The 14,423-nt window shown below is 42.8% G+C and overlaps 1 protein-coding gene across 2 annotated transcripts in view; it reads right to left on the bottom strand.

Annotated features, from left to right (window-relative positions):
- The window catches only part of LOC119437040 (geranylgeranyl transferase type-2 subunit beta-like), a 30,649-nt gene extending 16,326 nt beyond the window's left edge, over positions 1–14,323 (bottom strand). For both annotated transcript variants that reach the window (XR_007464833.1, XM_037704109.2), the window contains exons 1-6: positions 14,219–14,323; positions 11,978–12,085; positions 10,097–10,294; positions 7,267–7,372; positions 4,928–4,980; positions 1,289–1,399 (exon numbers count right to left, since the gene is read on the bottom strand). Coding sequence is in view for 1 of the 2 variants with exons in the window: in XM_037704109.2 (XP_037560037.1) it covers positions 1,289–1,399; positions 4,928–4,980; positions 7,267–7,372; positions 10,097–10,294; positions 11,978–12,085; positions 14,219–14,221 (579 nt within the window). In the remaining variant the exon portion in view is untranslated. The remainder of the gene's footprint in view (positions 1–1,288; positions 1,400–4,927; positions 4,981–7,266; positions 7,373–10,096; positions 10,295–11,977; positions 12,086–14,218) is intronic.
- Between the last annotated feature and the right edge of the window lie 100 nt (positions 14,324–14,423).

Below are 14,423 nucleotides of genomic sequence, written 5' to 3'. Positions count from 1 at the left end.
ATTCAGGCCGTTATAAGCACCCACTGTGCAAACAGCTCTATCTACCTTGGCACTTTCCCCGGCTCCTGCCTTGACACGCAAGAACTGCCTTGACAAAGTGAAGATTGCACATCAAAAAAAGTTATGTACAGTGTCAGCAATTCAAATGTAATAATCAGAGCACAGGGCGACCAGCACTTTTTGCCCCACTGGTAAGCATTGGGTGATCACTGGTGATACCATCTGGACCGGGCGAGATGGGTCTTCACTGCAGGAATCAGGAGACGACAACGAAGGCAGGCATCGTGATGATGAAAATGAGAAGAAATGTATTTACACCATTTGTACAAGGTACAAGGTGGTGACTCCATCAGAGTCCCAAGCGGTTCTGGTTAACACGGGGGCCCGCATGGCCTTAAATAACCTCTCCAGTACAGCCAATACAATCGGTGGAGAGGTTCACTTTTAAGGAAAGCGGAGAGGTCTCCACCAAAAAGGTTGTTCCGAAGTGCAGCCATGCACTCTGATTATCGCATTTGAGTTGCTGAGCACTGTACCTAGAGCTGGAGTTACAATACGAGGGGTTACCCAGAAATACCCAGCATATTCTTCTCATGCAATGATACTTCACTGTTCCTTCAAGGCAACAGCACTGATCTCTAGCGTAAGGCCTTCCACATCAGTGAAATAAGTGCCGTAGGTTAAGATACAGCGAGTAATTTATTGTGCTGCATTTAGTATAAGCATGCAAGTCACATTTGGTAATTCTTGAGTGAATCTCTACAAGTGTACGAGGAAGTGCATTTTCCTGTCAACACTGAAATTGACAAGAGGCAGTTGACACACATAGAAAGAGACAAAAGAAATCTCTTTGCCAGGCTGCTGCTCCCTATGAGTCATTTGTGTTTTTCAAAGAAGGATAAATTTTAGGAAGAAAACAAGAAAGGCATTGTCGGACTAACAACAAGCAGGAAACATGCAACCTTGAAAAACAAATTCTACAGAAATTCTGATCTATGACTGATTTTGCTCATATCATAGATGGCATTTTGAAAGGAATAACTTTTTAAAGATGAAGCAAGTAAATATTGTCAGTTTCATTTCCTAATAGCCATTTTCATACTTGCACAAGCAAGTTTTTTTTCACACAACAAAGAGTTAATTCGCCCCTAGTGAAATGTGGCTACCACACAACCAGGTATTGAATGCTATAATGGTACTTTGTGCATATGCTTACTGCTGCACCACAAAAGTGTTTAAAGTGTAACCATGCAATGCGTTCATAAATGTGCATCTTGAGATAGCTTACCTGGCCTGAATGTGTTTCTGAGCCTGGCCTGCAGCCGAAACCACCGTCGAAGTTCATGCAGGACACTACAAATTCAACTGCCTTTTCTATGTTGATAGCATGTAGTTTGTTCTGCATAGGAAGATGCCAAAACTTGAGAACAACACACACAGACAACTGGGTTGAGCATTCTCACAACAAAAACATATGAAGACAATACGACTGTCATAAACTGTGTGAGCGAAAGGCTTCTGCACACTGACTTTAACTGGAAGAAGATTACAATGATGCATTCCTTTTTACTCAATTATTATACAGACTTAATACAAGCATGCATACAAGTGCTATGTACAAAGTTTGCAGCCGAAACAATACACTAAATGTCTGTTGGCACCAGCATAAAAATTTCTGAATGTAAACAGCACACCAATGGGTCCCATGCGGTTGGGAGCATTGGGACCAAGCATGCTCATGCTTTCGTAAGCATGAGCATGAAAGCATTTTAATGCCAAACTCCTGCACAGTTGCTTGAGCCAAACTGACAATATTTTCCTGCTTACCTACTATAAAAGAGCTTCAATTGAGCCTAATAAAAATTAGTTTAATAAATCCAAATAATCTTAAAACTTGAGTATCAATTGGGCCAGTGTTATTTGTACTGCTTCCACCATTACCTCTGTTGTCTCACAATGTGCACTACTGCTTCTGCAACCTGTGCAGTTCTTTTTTCTTTATTTAAAGAAAATCTGCCTTACAACCTACAGTGAAATGTGTCATGTATACTGCATTTTGTCATATCCGTGACCTTCCAAAGGCGTGAGGAAAATATGCACATGACAACTGCTTTGCGACGATTGTCAAAGCCTGTTGCAACAATAACAATGGGGGGATTCTCAAGTGAAGTAACTGCCAAGCTAATACAACAACCGTTGATGCTTTACATCCCAAAATCTGCACAGTGGAGTATGAAATGCCATAGTGGCAGTGCTCCAGATTAACTCTTGACCCCCTGGAGCTCTATAACATGCATTTAAACATAAGCACATCACTGTTCTTGCATTCCATTTCCATAGGAATGCGGAAGCTGCGGCCAGATACTGATTTCACTAGCTCGTGCTCAGAAGCAAAATTGCAAAGAAAGTAGCAGGCAAGTAAACAGTGAACAACTAAAGATGAACAGCTAAGCAGCAGTGAGGGGCAAATGCAATGCTAATAGGAACTCAAAAAGCACTAGGACTTGCTGTACAGAGGTCAACACACATCTCTAGAACGCGCGAATCATGTTCGCAGGACTGTGCTGGCGAATCTGATGACGACATGTGGCACAAAATCGGCTGTATGTGAGCTTGCGTGACTAAATTTATAGTTTCCATTCATTTTTCTCGACCTGGAGGTCGGCTTAAGCTTTCGTGGCTGCTTTGGCCCTCACGAGTGTGTTCTAGACATGTGTGTTGACCTCTGTACCCTGCGAAGGTTAATACCTGCAGGGCTAGCTTACGAATAAGAGCTACAGCTAAACCTGCTTATAACGAACCTCCATATAACGAATTCCTGGATATAACAAAGTTTTTCTATTCCCCGCCGTTACTCCATAGAAGCACATGTATTTGAGACCTCTACGTAACGAAGTGGCAGCGGGAGACCCCCTCGATATAACGAATTTTCCCCTCCGACAACCTAGAGATTTCGCCCTAAATTTTGTCATTTTTGCGCGAGCAGCAACCGGAAGCACCTTCTCCGCCGTGACAGAATGCGAAGCAAGCGCACGTGTGCGTGCGTGCGTGTGCGAGGCGAGCTTGCATCTCTCGACCCGGCGATCTTGCCGCCGCGGGCGTGACCTTTCCCCTTCCCTTCATTCAAACCTGATCCTGCCGCTGGCTGCAGCTGGCCTAGCCCGCCAAGCCGGCACTCTCTCCTTTTCCAGTTGATGTTGCCGAGGCGCTGGTACATGCTGTGACACATCACACTCGATGAGCGCGGACACGCGCTGTCAAACGCTGGCGGCGCGTGGAAGCGCCGCTGGAGAAGCGAGCGAAGTGACCTTCGTGCTGTTGTCTATCGCTTCAACGCAAACTGAGCGCCGAGAACACACAGCACGCACAAAGCTATGAGCCGCCTACGCACCTACACTGCTAGACTCTGCCCCAACGCAGATCGCTTTCAAGATACGGCCCACGCGACCGCGCGCCGCCGCGCGGAACGCAGTTGATGCCAGAGTACAGTACAACGCTGCCCCGGTATCCCTCCCCCCTCGCTCCCTCACCGGTGCCTCAAGCGCAACGGAAGAAGGCGCGCTTCCTCCCTGTTTTTCTTGCGCGCGCGAGATTTAGACGCGGTCGTCGGCTCCCCTTGCACGTTTTTACTCGCACATACAGCATACGGCGCGCCGCGACTGCGTTATCGCCCTTGGCCTTTATACGGAATATCTATGAGCCAAAACCAATTTTAGGGCCACAACGCGTCATAGACACCATCTTTATATAGCAAATACGGATCTCAAAGGCCATACTTTAGCTGGCGGAAACCTAAAATATGTCATAGTTGTCGCCCCCGGCACTTTGGGCGGCCAATGCCATCGTCAAGCCACCAAGCCAAGCGACATGAAAAGTCAAAATGGCCGCTCGGGCCGGCGCGGGGTGGCAGTTCGCAACGTATGATGCGGGAACGGTCCCACAGTTGCGACGCAACAGCGGGGTTACCAATGCATTGGGTTCTATGGGAGCTGTGCCGGGACCGGCCGAAAACGACGTAATAGCTGGGAAAACGCAGCCCCCGGGAACGTAACAACGGGGTTCTACTGTAACACTATACGACGCTACGACGTCATCATGACGCTCGCTCTTCGTTTCCGATGCCTCGCGCTTGTGCGAAACGACACGCGTCCATGCATCCGGTACCTGGTGTGACATTCCAAGGATGAGTGCTTCGACCAAAACGAAAAACGGGTGCGCATTACAATTGAGGGTGCGTTAGAATCGAGTAAATACGGTAAGCGTTTCTTTTTCGAATTTTTCGAACATCAAAAAAGGGCCAACCACATTGACAGTTCCAACTTCCAGATTAGTGATGGCTCGTTCAATTGTGTAAAATTCTTGCCCAATGTTTAACATGGGCACTGCTGTGCACAAATAAAGTTGTAGAATGAAATCTAACAAACACTACACCTTTTTCTCTGCCTAATCTTTTATCCTCAATCTTTTCAGACAAGGTTATAATTCGGCAACATTGGCTAACTACGTCAAATGAAATCCGTAAATGGAACAAATTTTGTGCTCCATTCACATTCCATTTAAGTGGAGATCATGTCATTCTGAGTAACACTAGGCAAGCATAAATCCGCCACGAGATAGTGCTGCTTTATCTACAACCATTTAGTAGGCACTAACAAACTATTTGCCACACCTAGAGTATTTGTAGGGATTCTACATACATGTACTCCTTTACCTCTCTAGTAAGTCTCTTTATGCTCGTGGAAAGACATCGGTACTTGGTCTAGTTACTAACAAATCAAATGGGCTTTAAGAAAGTGATTGTTCAGCCTGTGGCATCAACAATAACAGATGGCTACTTTAGGACAGCGCTACCTCACATAAATGTACTAGTCACAGCAGAAGCATGCTATGGAGATACAGCCCAAAACAAAAGACCTCGTGAACTTACCAGAAGTGCTAGACACGCTACAGCACAGAAAGAAAACCTAGTGTCAACTTCACCTGAAATAAGAAAATAAAAAACAGACCAAATGTGAGCCACAAGATGTACACACCCTTTAGTGAAAAAACAATAATTCAGAAACTGGTGGAAAACAGAACAGCACGTTTACCAATATTGATACTTGGGGGCAGCACAAATGAATGGGAAAAGACCAGACAACATCGGTGCTGGACAAGGCCAGACAGCACTGTGCTCATTGTGTTTGGCCTTGTCCTATGTTTTAAGGCTGCTCCCAAGTATCAAGGTATGTATCAACAAGCTCAGCTTACAACCCTTCTGCAGAACAGCACACAATGTAAACCACTGTGTTTCACGTGATAGTGACATGCCTTTAAAAGTAAACCGCATTTTATGCAGAGAGAGAATCGCAATACTGCTTACTGCCAGAAGCTTGATGTTCCCCAAATCATTCTAGACATTAATTGGTCATTTTGCTGTTGATTGGTCAACCATTTGTTATATAAGCTGGGTGGCTTTATGTACAATCAAATGCAAGTTACTAATTAGTACAGTAGACTACGGTTCATTCAACTCCAGTTAATTCGATTCCAGCCGAACGTTCCGTCCAGCGTTCATGGATTCCTATAGGCCCAAACTTTCGCTATTTTGGTCCTAAAATTGGCCTTCACCGGATAATTCAAACTTGACCAGTCAGCACGCATGCACCTGACCCCACAGCACCCCTTTAGTAGCACCGTCTCTCTCGACAGAGTTTAGGGGACAGTGAATGCATTGAGCACACGTCATCTCTCATCAAAAACTCTTATATTCGGGCCTCCCTGGGAAGATTTTCAAGTAATAACTTTAGCTCATAATGTTTGATTACGGTATTTACCCGATTCTAACACAGGCCTGTTTCTTTCTTTTTTTTTACACAAAATTGGGCCACAAATTGACTGCGCGGTGCAGTCAGACACGAAATCAAAACCACCTCGGCAATGTTTGCATGCTTTGCTGCATGATACATATGTACTGTGGCGAAGCTGACTTTAGAAAACTGACCGCTATGGTGCAACTATTTGTCTTGCTAAAAAATTGGGTGCGTGTTAGATTTATACTTTGCTTAAGAGATTTCATGCCATTTCTCCGTTGGTTTACTACATTTGACACATAGAAAGTGGGCACGCATTTCATTCGGGGGCATGTTAGAATCAGGCAAACATTGCCAAATGAATGTTATGTTTTAACAATGAGTTATGTCTTTTTTTTTTTTTTTGCATCCTGTTTGATTCGACCTGCCAGATAATTCGATAAATTTAGTTGGTCCCTTCAGGGTCGAATTAACGGAAGTCGACTGTAGTAATTAAACTGTCCCTGAGGTTTAAAGTAACACCGCAAACTGAATTCTTAGTCTGGGTGAGTTCTCATTGCTTTGTATCCTGAGGTGTGTTTTCTCAGTACGTATGTTCTGCTTGCATGATTCTTCACCCTCCTACCCCTTTTACTCACACAATAGGCATACCATGCCAGTTCTAGGCATACAATGACCCATGCCCATTATACAGAGGGCACTTCGTGAAACAAACTTGTAGCCTGCAACGCACACCTCGCAACACACTAAGACAGCAAAGGTGGGGCCACAGTAACAACACCAGGAGGAAGGAGAAAATAACAGCTGTGACTGGTGTACCTGACTGAGCAAGGACTGGATACCGGCATTTGTGTCACTACTGTACTTTGATTTAAATAATTGGGGGACGGACATTTGGTGTGCATCCTATGCTTTGAACTTAAGGTCCATCTGCTTTTTCACTGCTGATAAACTGCTGATGTGACAAGAACGATGGATTATGAAGGCTTGAAAGCTCTCAAAAGTAGCAATCACCTTATATTTTCTGATACACACCTCTACTCCTTTTTGACTGAGACTCCCAGTGTCCCGAAGGCACATCCGATAAGTTGCACCTCATAAAAATCTATTATTTGTGAAGGCTGTTACTGATGTTGCACAAAGCGATAAGGATTAGGAGTGGGAAAAAATGAATTAGTATTGCAAGTGGCATATCAGTGTTGCGTTTTTAAACAAACAGAGCAGCCCGACTTCTACATGTGACTAAATCCCCTGTATTTGCATTGCAGTATTTAAGTTTAGATATTTAAGCAAACAACTACAGCAAACAAATTTGCTTCTCTTACTTATTCCTACGAATTAGTGTACTGACACTTCAACTTCAAAAACAAAATTAAACGAACTTTACTACAAAAACCAGAACAGAGTTCAAATACAAAGAGCACACAATGCTGTTGACGTAAAAGCTCCATAATTGAGACTTATCCAACCTTACCCCATTTGTCGCCATAAAAACTGCCGTCTTCCTGCTGAAGTTCCTTGACATAGCTTACGGTTTTGTCAATGTCAATGGTATTCAGTGCATCAAATGTTGATAATATCTGCAAACAGATAAAACATATTGAAATATTCATTAAAAGAAAATGCGTTTGATGTGACCTTATGGTGGAAAATCACACTTTTACAAAAAAAAAAAAAAAAAACATTCTGACGCTTCAAGACATATCAGCATGTATGCTTCCCAAAGGAGGGGGGGGGGGGCACCCACTTTCGAGCAGGCTGGAAAACTGAGTAGTGCTAAAATGAAAGAGACATGGTACAGCAGGTGAAACTAACATTTAACTGTCCAATCTGGGAAACATGCATAACCTTATATGTAATGCACTGCGCATGGCAAAAAGGCCTGACATCATATCAAGGATGGCGCACAGGAATGACCATACAAGAAAGCGAGTTCGTTAACAGATAGTGACAGCAGACCTGCCAACCTTAACAGTTCAAAAATACTATGGTCAAAGCAAAAAAATACCAATATTTGTTGAAAAAGAATTTTTTATTGTTTTATTACGCAAGTTATCTACTGTTCATTCAAGAAATTCTGAAAGTGTGTTCTGTAGAGATGCTGTGAACAGGTATTCCACTCCACATAGTTGCAACAAGAATGATCTGCACCACAGACAAACAAAACTGTTTGTATGTTTATTCATGAAGCATTCACGTAAACGGTGGACAATATCTTGGTTCCAATTACATTAATAAGTGGATGGTGCTAGTGCGGGTAGGTCTGATTAATCCAGCAGGTCTGAAAAATCGGGCTGTGAAATCGGTTGGGGACTGTTTTATTATTATTTTTTAAAATAAACTTCAACCTAAACTGAACGCAAATGAAAAATTGTAAATTTGTTAGTGCCAATATGACAGTCGTAAACAAGGTCTAAAAATCTGGCATTTTGCAATAAAATTGTAAAGTTTGGCAGGTATTTGACAGGGAAGCAGTGTTTACACATCTGTTAACATTTGCATATTCACTGCTTCACTTATCTTGCACGTTCAATCACTAGTTACCACCGCTTCAATCTCTTGGGTGAAGCAGAAAATATGCAAATTTTAGCTTACAAATGAGTGAGCACTACTATCTTGTCACTAACTGTTAAGGAACTGGCTTTCTTGAATGGTCACATGCATGTGCCGCCCTGCACACGAAAAAAAAAAAAAAATGACGTGGTGGAAGGAAAATAATACACCAAACTGACCACACAAACTTTGCAATTCACACAAGCTTCAAACGATTTACTCCTCTAAACAGACAATGCCTGCCCCACGTACAGCAGCCATAAAGAGAACTGCCTGTTAAATAAATTGTAATTCTGGGGTATTACGTGCCAGAACCATGATCTCATTATGAGGCATGCCGTAGTGGAGCACTCCAGATTAATTTTGACCACATGGGGTTCTTTAACGTGCACTTAAATCGAAGTACAAGAGCATTTTTTTACATTTTGCAGCCGTCAAGATACGGCCACGGCGGCCGGGATCGAACCTGCGACATCAAATTCAGCAGCACAGCACCATAGCCACTGGGATACCGCGGCGGTTTGCAACTGACTGTGATGGGTACACAGCATTATTTTACAAATGACGCCCCATTCAGTGCTATTGAATGCAAAGCTTGTGTGGTGCATTCTCGAAAAGCCTTTGAATTGTCAGCACACTCATGGCTATCGCACCTCACTGGGATGACAGAAGTAGGCACATTCATAACGTGGTCACCATAGTTTGCCTTCGCAGTGAGTTTCATTGTGTCAAACATAACCCTCCTGTGCTTTCATTATTTGTGTGATTTCAGTGTAATGCACGTATGCTGTCACTTCTAATGAGCAAGCACCCGTCAGGAGGCATAATTTTCCAGCTAAGACAAGCTGCTGAGGATACACTCTCACTCTTTTTTACAAGCATTACCTGAAAATTTCGTACTTCTTTTGCACAATCACACAAGCCAGAAAGTAAAGAGCATCAATTGTGGTGAACCTGCTGAATACTAGCCTCTAAAATTACCATACAGTTGTTGTCCAGGCGCATATGACAACCCAAATAACCTTGATAATTTTAAATCAGCTGCATTTGCATTCAACGTGCCTGTATGGACGTGTTAAGTGCAAGAGATGCAATGGATGAACACATGTATGCTATATTTTTCTGCTGTCATTTTTCGTGTGTAATTTTTTTTTTTTTTTTGCCTATTGCCTTCTGTAAATACGATTTCAGTGCTATACTTCTGAATTCTATGGAACCTGGCGGGCTTAAATGAGTGAACTGCTGTAGTAAAGCCCGTGCCGTAGCAGCATAAAACCATAAACTACTCAGATTCACCACATGACAGCACTTAAAACCTGAGAAAATTAGTACTCATTAGGAACAAATTTGAGAAGAATGTGGGACAATGAGAAGCATTCAATAAATCTGCCCTTTATTGTTAATAGCAGCACCTATACTAGTCTCCACAATGTAGATGTGCTGGGATTTGCAGTGATGTATCAAAGTATCTAAGATACAAAAGCGGGTATCTGTATCCAATTAATTTATGTTCCAGCATGTCACATCTGCATCTGAAATATATTTTCAGGTATCTTGTGTTGATATTTAGACACAATGACGAGGTATCTTGCCCAGCCCTGCCTCATAACTTTATTTTGCAATGAATAAAATAAACACCTTTCTGAAAGAGGTGTTGTCTACTTTGCCATATATTCTCCTCAGTGTTGTTTCTACTGGTCCACTATCATTACTTACTTTCAGGCAGTTATCATTTGACTAACATGACTCACCTGAACAGCACTCAATGTGTACAGGAGATGAGGGTCATGATGAATGCTGGCCCCAAAGCCCCCACAGGAATACTGGCACTGTTTCACAAACTCAATTATCTCTGCCCTATCAAAGGAGTCCAGGGCACCCATTAGGTCCATGGCTGTCAGGCCCCAGTAGATACCGCTCATTCGCAGATGCTCCGTGATGCAGTACTCCTATAAGCCACAACAGAAGCGTGGCCATGAGGCCTAAATTGCAAGCAGTGCAAAACGAATTTGCACACAAAAGAAATATTAAGAAAATTAGCAGATCCCATGTATATGTAGAAATCAGTGATAAGCAAAGCTTTTTTATCTATATGGAAATGTTAAAGCAAATGTTATGCTAATGATGCAAGTGCAAAATCAGGCAAATACAAAATAACTTTACCCAAATGTAACGCTTATGGCAGAAATGCAGTGGAATGTATATGCAAATGTAATGCAATCATGCAAATGTAACATAATTACACAAATATTTCTATGTAGGTGCAGCGTCCGTATCGAAGAATGCACATTAGGTAAATTTATCAGACAGGACGTACATGTCTGTAGTAATTTTGCACTGCACATCACTTCAACAACTCATACGATACAATTTATTTATGTTACGCATCGCCAGTAGTGTCAATGTTTGTAATCGGCAATGTGACTTAGCATCGCGTCATGACTGTCGGCAATGCAGTGAATGAGCACTTGCCTTGCATCGTCTCGACTCTTTTCTCGCTCATAGTGTTGTTTATTTGGCACAAAAGTGGGAAGTGGTGCGCATGTGAAGAAATACGAGACAGTAAAAGAAACGTTCAATCCCTCGCGCTTCTGTCTTCTATGACCGTCACATTCATCACTGCCGATGGCTGCCATGTGTTGTTCTACTTTCCGCTTGTAGGTGTAATGTTTGCCATGCACCTTTGCTCATGGCTGACAAGGGTCGTCATTTCACTTCACGTTTGCAAGCCAGCAAAAGCTCACATTCTATTCCACGCTTTGCAGCGTAACGAAGATGTTTGTCAGCTGCTTTTAATCCTTTTCTTTAGTAAGCATGCAGACTCTTATTGACATGAAATAATGCTAAGTGCTCTTCTCCGCTATTTTCTCAGCTAAAGCTTGCAATAACTTTTCAAAATTTACCTTATGAAAGGGAACCATGTGCAAGGTGCTAAAAGCGAAGCCATGAGGTGACACCCTTGTGGGTCCCCGCAGCACACGTGACATAGAACAGTGGTTTCAAGTGTGCATTGTACATAGCTCATCTGCTAAATGTAATGCTGAAGGTGATGTTAGAGGAAACGGCAATTACACAGAACTGCGATGTGTAATTGCTCTGTAACCAGCTTTTAAGCAAGGAGTACAGTAGGGGTCTGAATTATGGCACAAATGCAGGTGAACCTGGAAACAGAACAACACAATGGAGTAGTTTCGGAATTTTTCGCATTTGAATTTATGCAGACAGTACCTGCAATACTGACCACTACTCAAATTTTTCACCAAAAAGTAATTGATATGCGCAAGTCCTTATATAAAACCTTAGTCACACAATGACAAGCAAGCTGCTATCAACTATACTTGCCTTGATACCAGTGCCTCAAGTGCAACTAAGTTTACTACATTCACACAGTGCAAAGCTCTGTGCCAACCATTAGATAGCACTCTTCAAAGACTGAAAGTACTGCTTCTCAATATAACACCACAGTGAGTAGCAGGCAACACCAATTAGCCCTGGACATGACACATGAGTCTATCACTTTTCAGCATGTACCTGACGTGACACAAAATTCAATGGCAAAACGATAGGTACAACAAATATGCCCCATGCACGTTAAAATAAAAAAACAAGAGATGCAAGCTGCAGTGGCTTACATAATCATCTTTCTTAGTTCCATAGCTTGCCAAGTACTCCTTGTGCTTTGGCAAATTAAGTTCTTGCGTTGGTGATGCGGGTAGATGTACATCCTTCACCAGCATAGCCTGAATAAAATGCAAGCAATAATAAATAGTCATGCTGCTTTCTCTCACGTCAAATTCATCATATATAGCCTCAAACATGCAACATTCAGTCTGTTAGTGAATGTTGCATGTTGTCTGTGAGTGTAAAAGGCAAACCAGTTTCACCTAAGTAAACGCAATGCACATTGGTTCTTGCCACGTAATAGCGTACATCAACCTTGTCTAGGATGCTCGAAAGTTGTGATGCAGAGGAGAGAAAATAATTTCGAGAGCAGATGCCAAGTTTGAGAGAGATTACAGCTCAGCTGTGTGAGGTGAAAAACAGAAGTGTACCTGCCGTCAGCAAAAAGTCAAGAATGCAGCAACAAAAGCCCTTCAAAGGGAATGTGTATTCATGCACCAGTGAATCACCTCATCTTATTTAGAACGACTGAAAGTTCACAAGCTGGTCGAGATTAATTTTACTTAGAGGCAGGAGTACAAACACGAACATGAGAAGGACAACATAAATGCCAACTATCAAATGAAAGGTTGCACGATGGTGGAAAATAAGGAATACACACAAAACTTATCTGCACATGCTCAAGGGAAGGCAGCACTACCCCGTCAATCATGGACATGTGCGGGCGCTCATGAAAGATAGCTGTTTAGGCATGACAATTCGTTTGTGCAAGTTAATCGAGGGCTGCCTTACGCATGTGCTACTGCTATTAATGATATGGCAAGCCTCGGCAATAAGGAAAATGTCTTCGCTTTTATGTATTGAACAAAACTATACTGTCCACAAATTTTGGAGTACACTTGCAATCACAACATTTCAAGGAAAGGTTAGATGGTGTTCCACCAGTCAATGAATGTTTATGCTTAATTAACCTCTAATTAATACAAGGACCTGTCTGCCCTACATAAAAGTGACCTCCGATTCTCCCTTTTCTCTATTCTTCTTGCTATTCACATCCCCAACTTCACCTTGAACTGGCACTACCATGAACCCTGCGGTGGTGGCGATGGTGCTCGTGCAGCACAAACAATACACTCGTCTGTAAAAGGATTAGTCCCACCTTTTGTGGTGCACCTTCTAAACAACACGTGAAGAGGTTTTTCAGACATTAGGCATGGTCGGATATTAAAATAAGAACAGCGCGAGGACAGGGACAAACGAAGAAGGACGCACACAGTGCTGTGTCACACAGCACTGTGTGTGTCCTTCTTCGTTTGTCCCTGTCCTCGCGCTGTTCTTATTGAACTACCAACACGCCCAAGTCTCTACCCTTCATGAGGTCAGATATCCCTCTCTTGACCCCCCTTCCGAGTTTCCCGAATGCTATGTGTGATTACAGTATGTTTGGTGTTGCTGATACATAGAGGCGTCTGCTCTTCGTGCCTGTGTGGCCTATTTTCTGGATGCACAGAGAGCAGGCACACCATGGTTTTGTTCGAAAGCAGCAGTAATCACATTATGCTTTCTTTGCACTGTAACACATCTTTTGGGCACTCTTGAAAAAGGTTGATCTACTCTATGCTTAGAACATCTTGAACAGCTATGAAAGCATAGAGCCGGGGTAAAGAACACCCTGCTATACCAAGTAAAGAATTTAGCACAAACTAGCATGCCCAAATTTCAAACAATAAGTGTGAATCGCTTGGTCACAGCAACGCACACTAAGCCGCAATGTATGCGGCATCCACAAGTCGCGCATAAGTGTCGCTGGGGGTGACGTTCCCATGAGGAACAGCGGTCTGCCTTGCACGGCACTTTTATACTGGGGAGAACTATTACTGATAAGTGTGCACGCTAAACTACATGTTCCAGCAACAATTTCTAGACGTATTTTGACAAGTTTCGGACAGCGTCTGCTTAGTGAATAACAACGCGGCTCTCCACTATTTGTGAAGTGACATCATTCCGCGTGCTGCAACTTACTAGCCACTGCAGATTGCTGAAGAGACCAGCATTTTCAATTTTTACGAGAGAGTTTCGTTTTGGAAAAACTTTATACAGAGTTTGACGATATGACACCTGTATGGTGCACACCTCTTGAGTTGCATTGAGGTGGATGCCAACTTTCTCTTTTACGTACACAGCTCTGTCAGAACAAAATTGTTCGCCTTTGTGAATTAAAATAAACCGTATGAAAGGACGATCATCCTCACCATTTGGAACACGAGTGTTTTCAGTATCTTTCTTTTATCTGCGTTATGAAACGCGTGTCACACAGCAGATGATCGTCTGGCACGACTACCAAGCCAGAAAACGACTACAAGTCAATAATAGGCATGGTCGCATGACCGGCTTATAGCTGGATATAGCTGGATCGAAACTGGATTCTGGCTTCTCTGTTGGCTTCGTCACATGACG

This window comes from Dermacentor silvarum, chromosome 1 (genome assembly GCF_013339745.2).
Source record: "Dermacentor silvarum isolate Dsil-2018 chromosome 1, BIME_Dsil_1.4, whole genome shotgun sequence".
NCBI classification, from domain to species: Eukaryota; Metazoa; Arthropoda; class Arachnida; order Ixodida; family Ixodidae; genus Dermacentor; species Dermacentor silvarum.
The sequence above is the reverse complement of the archived record's forward strand: the minus strand, read 5'-3'. Positions and strand labels throughout refer to the sequence as shown.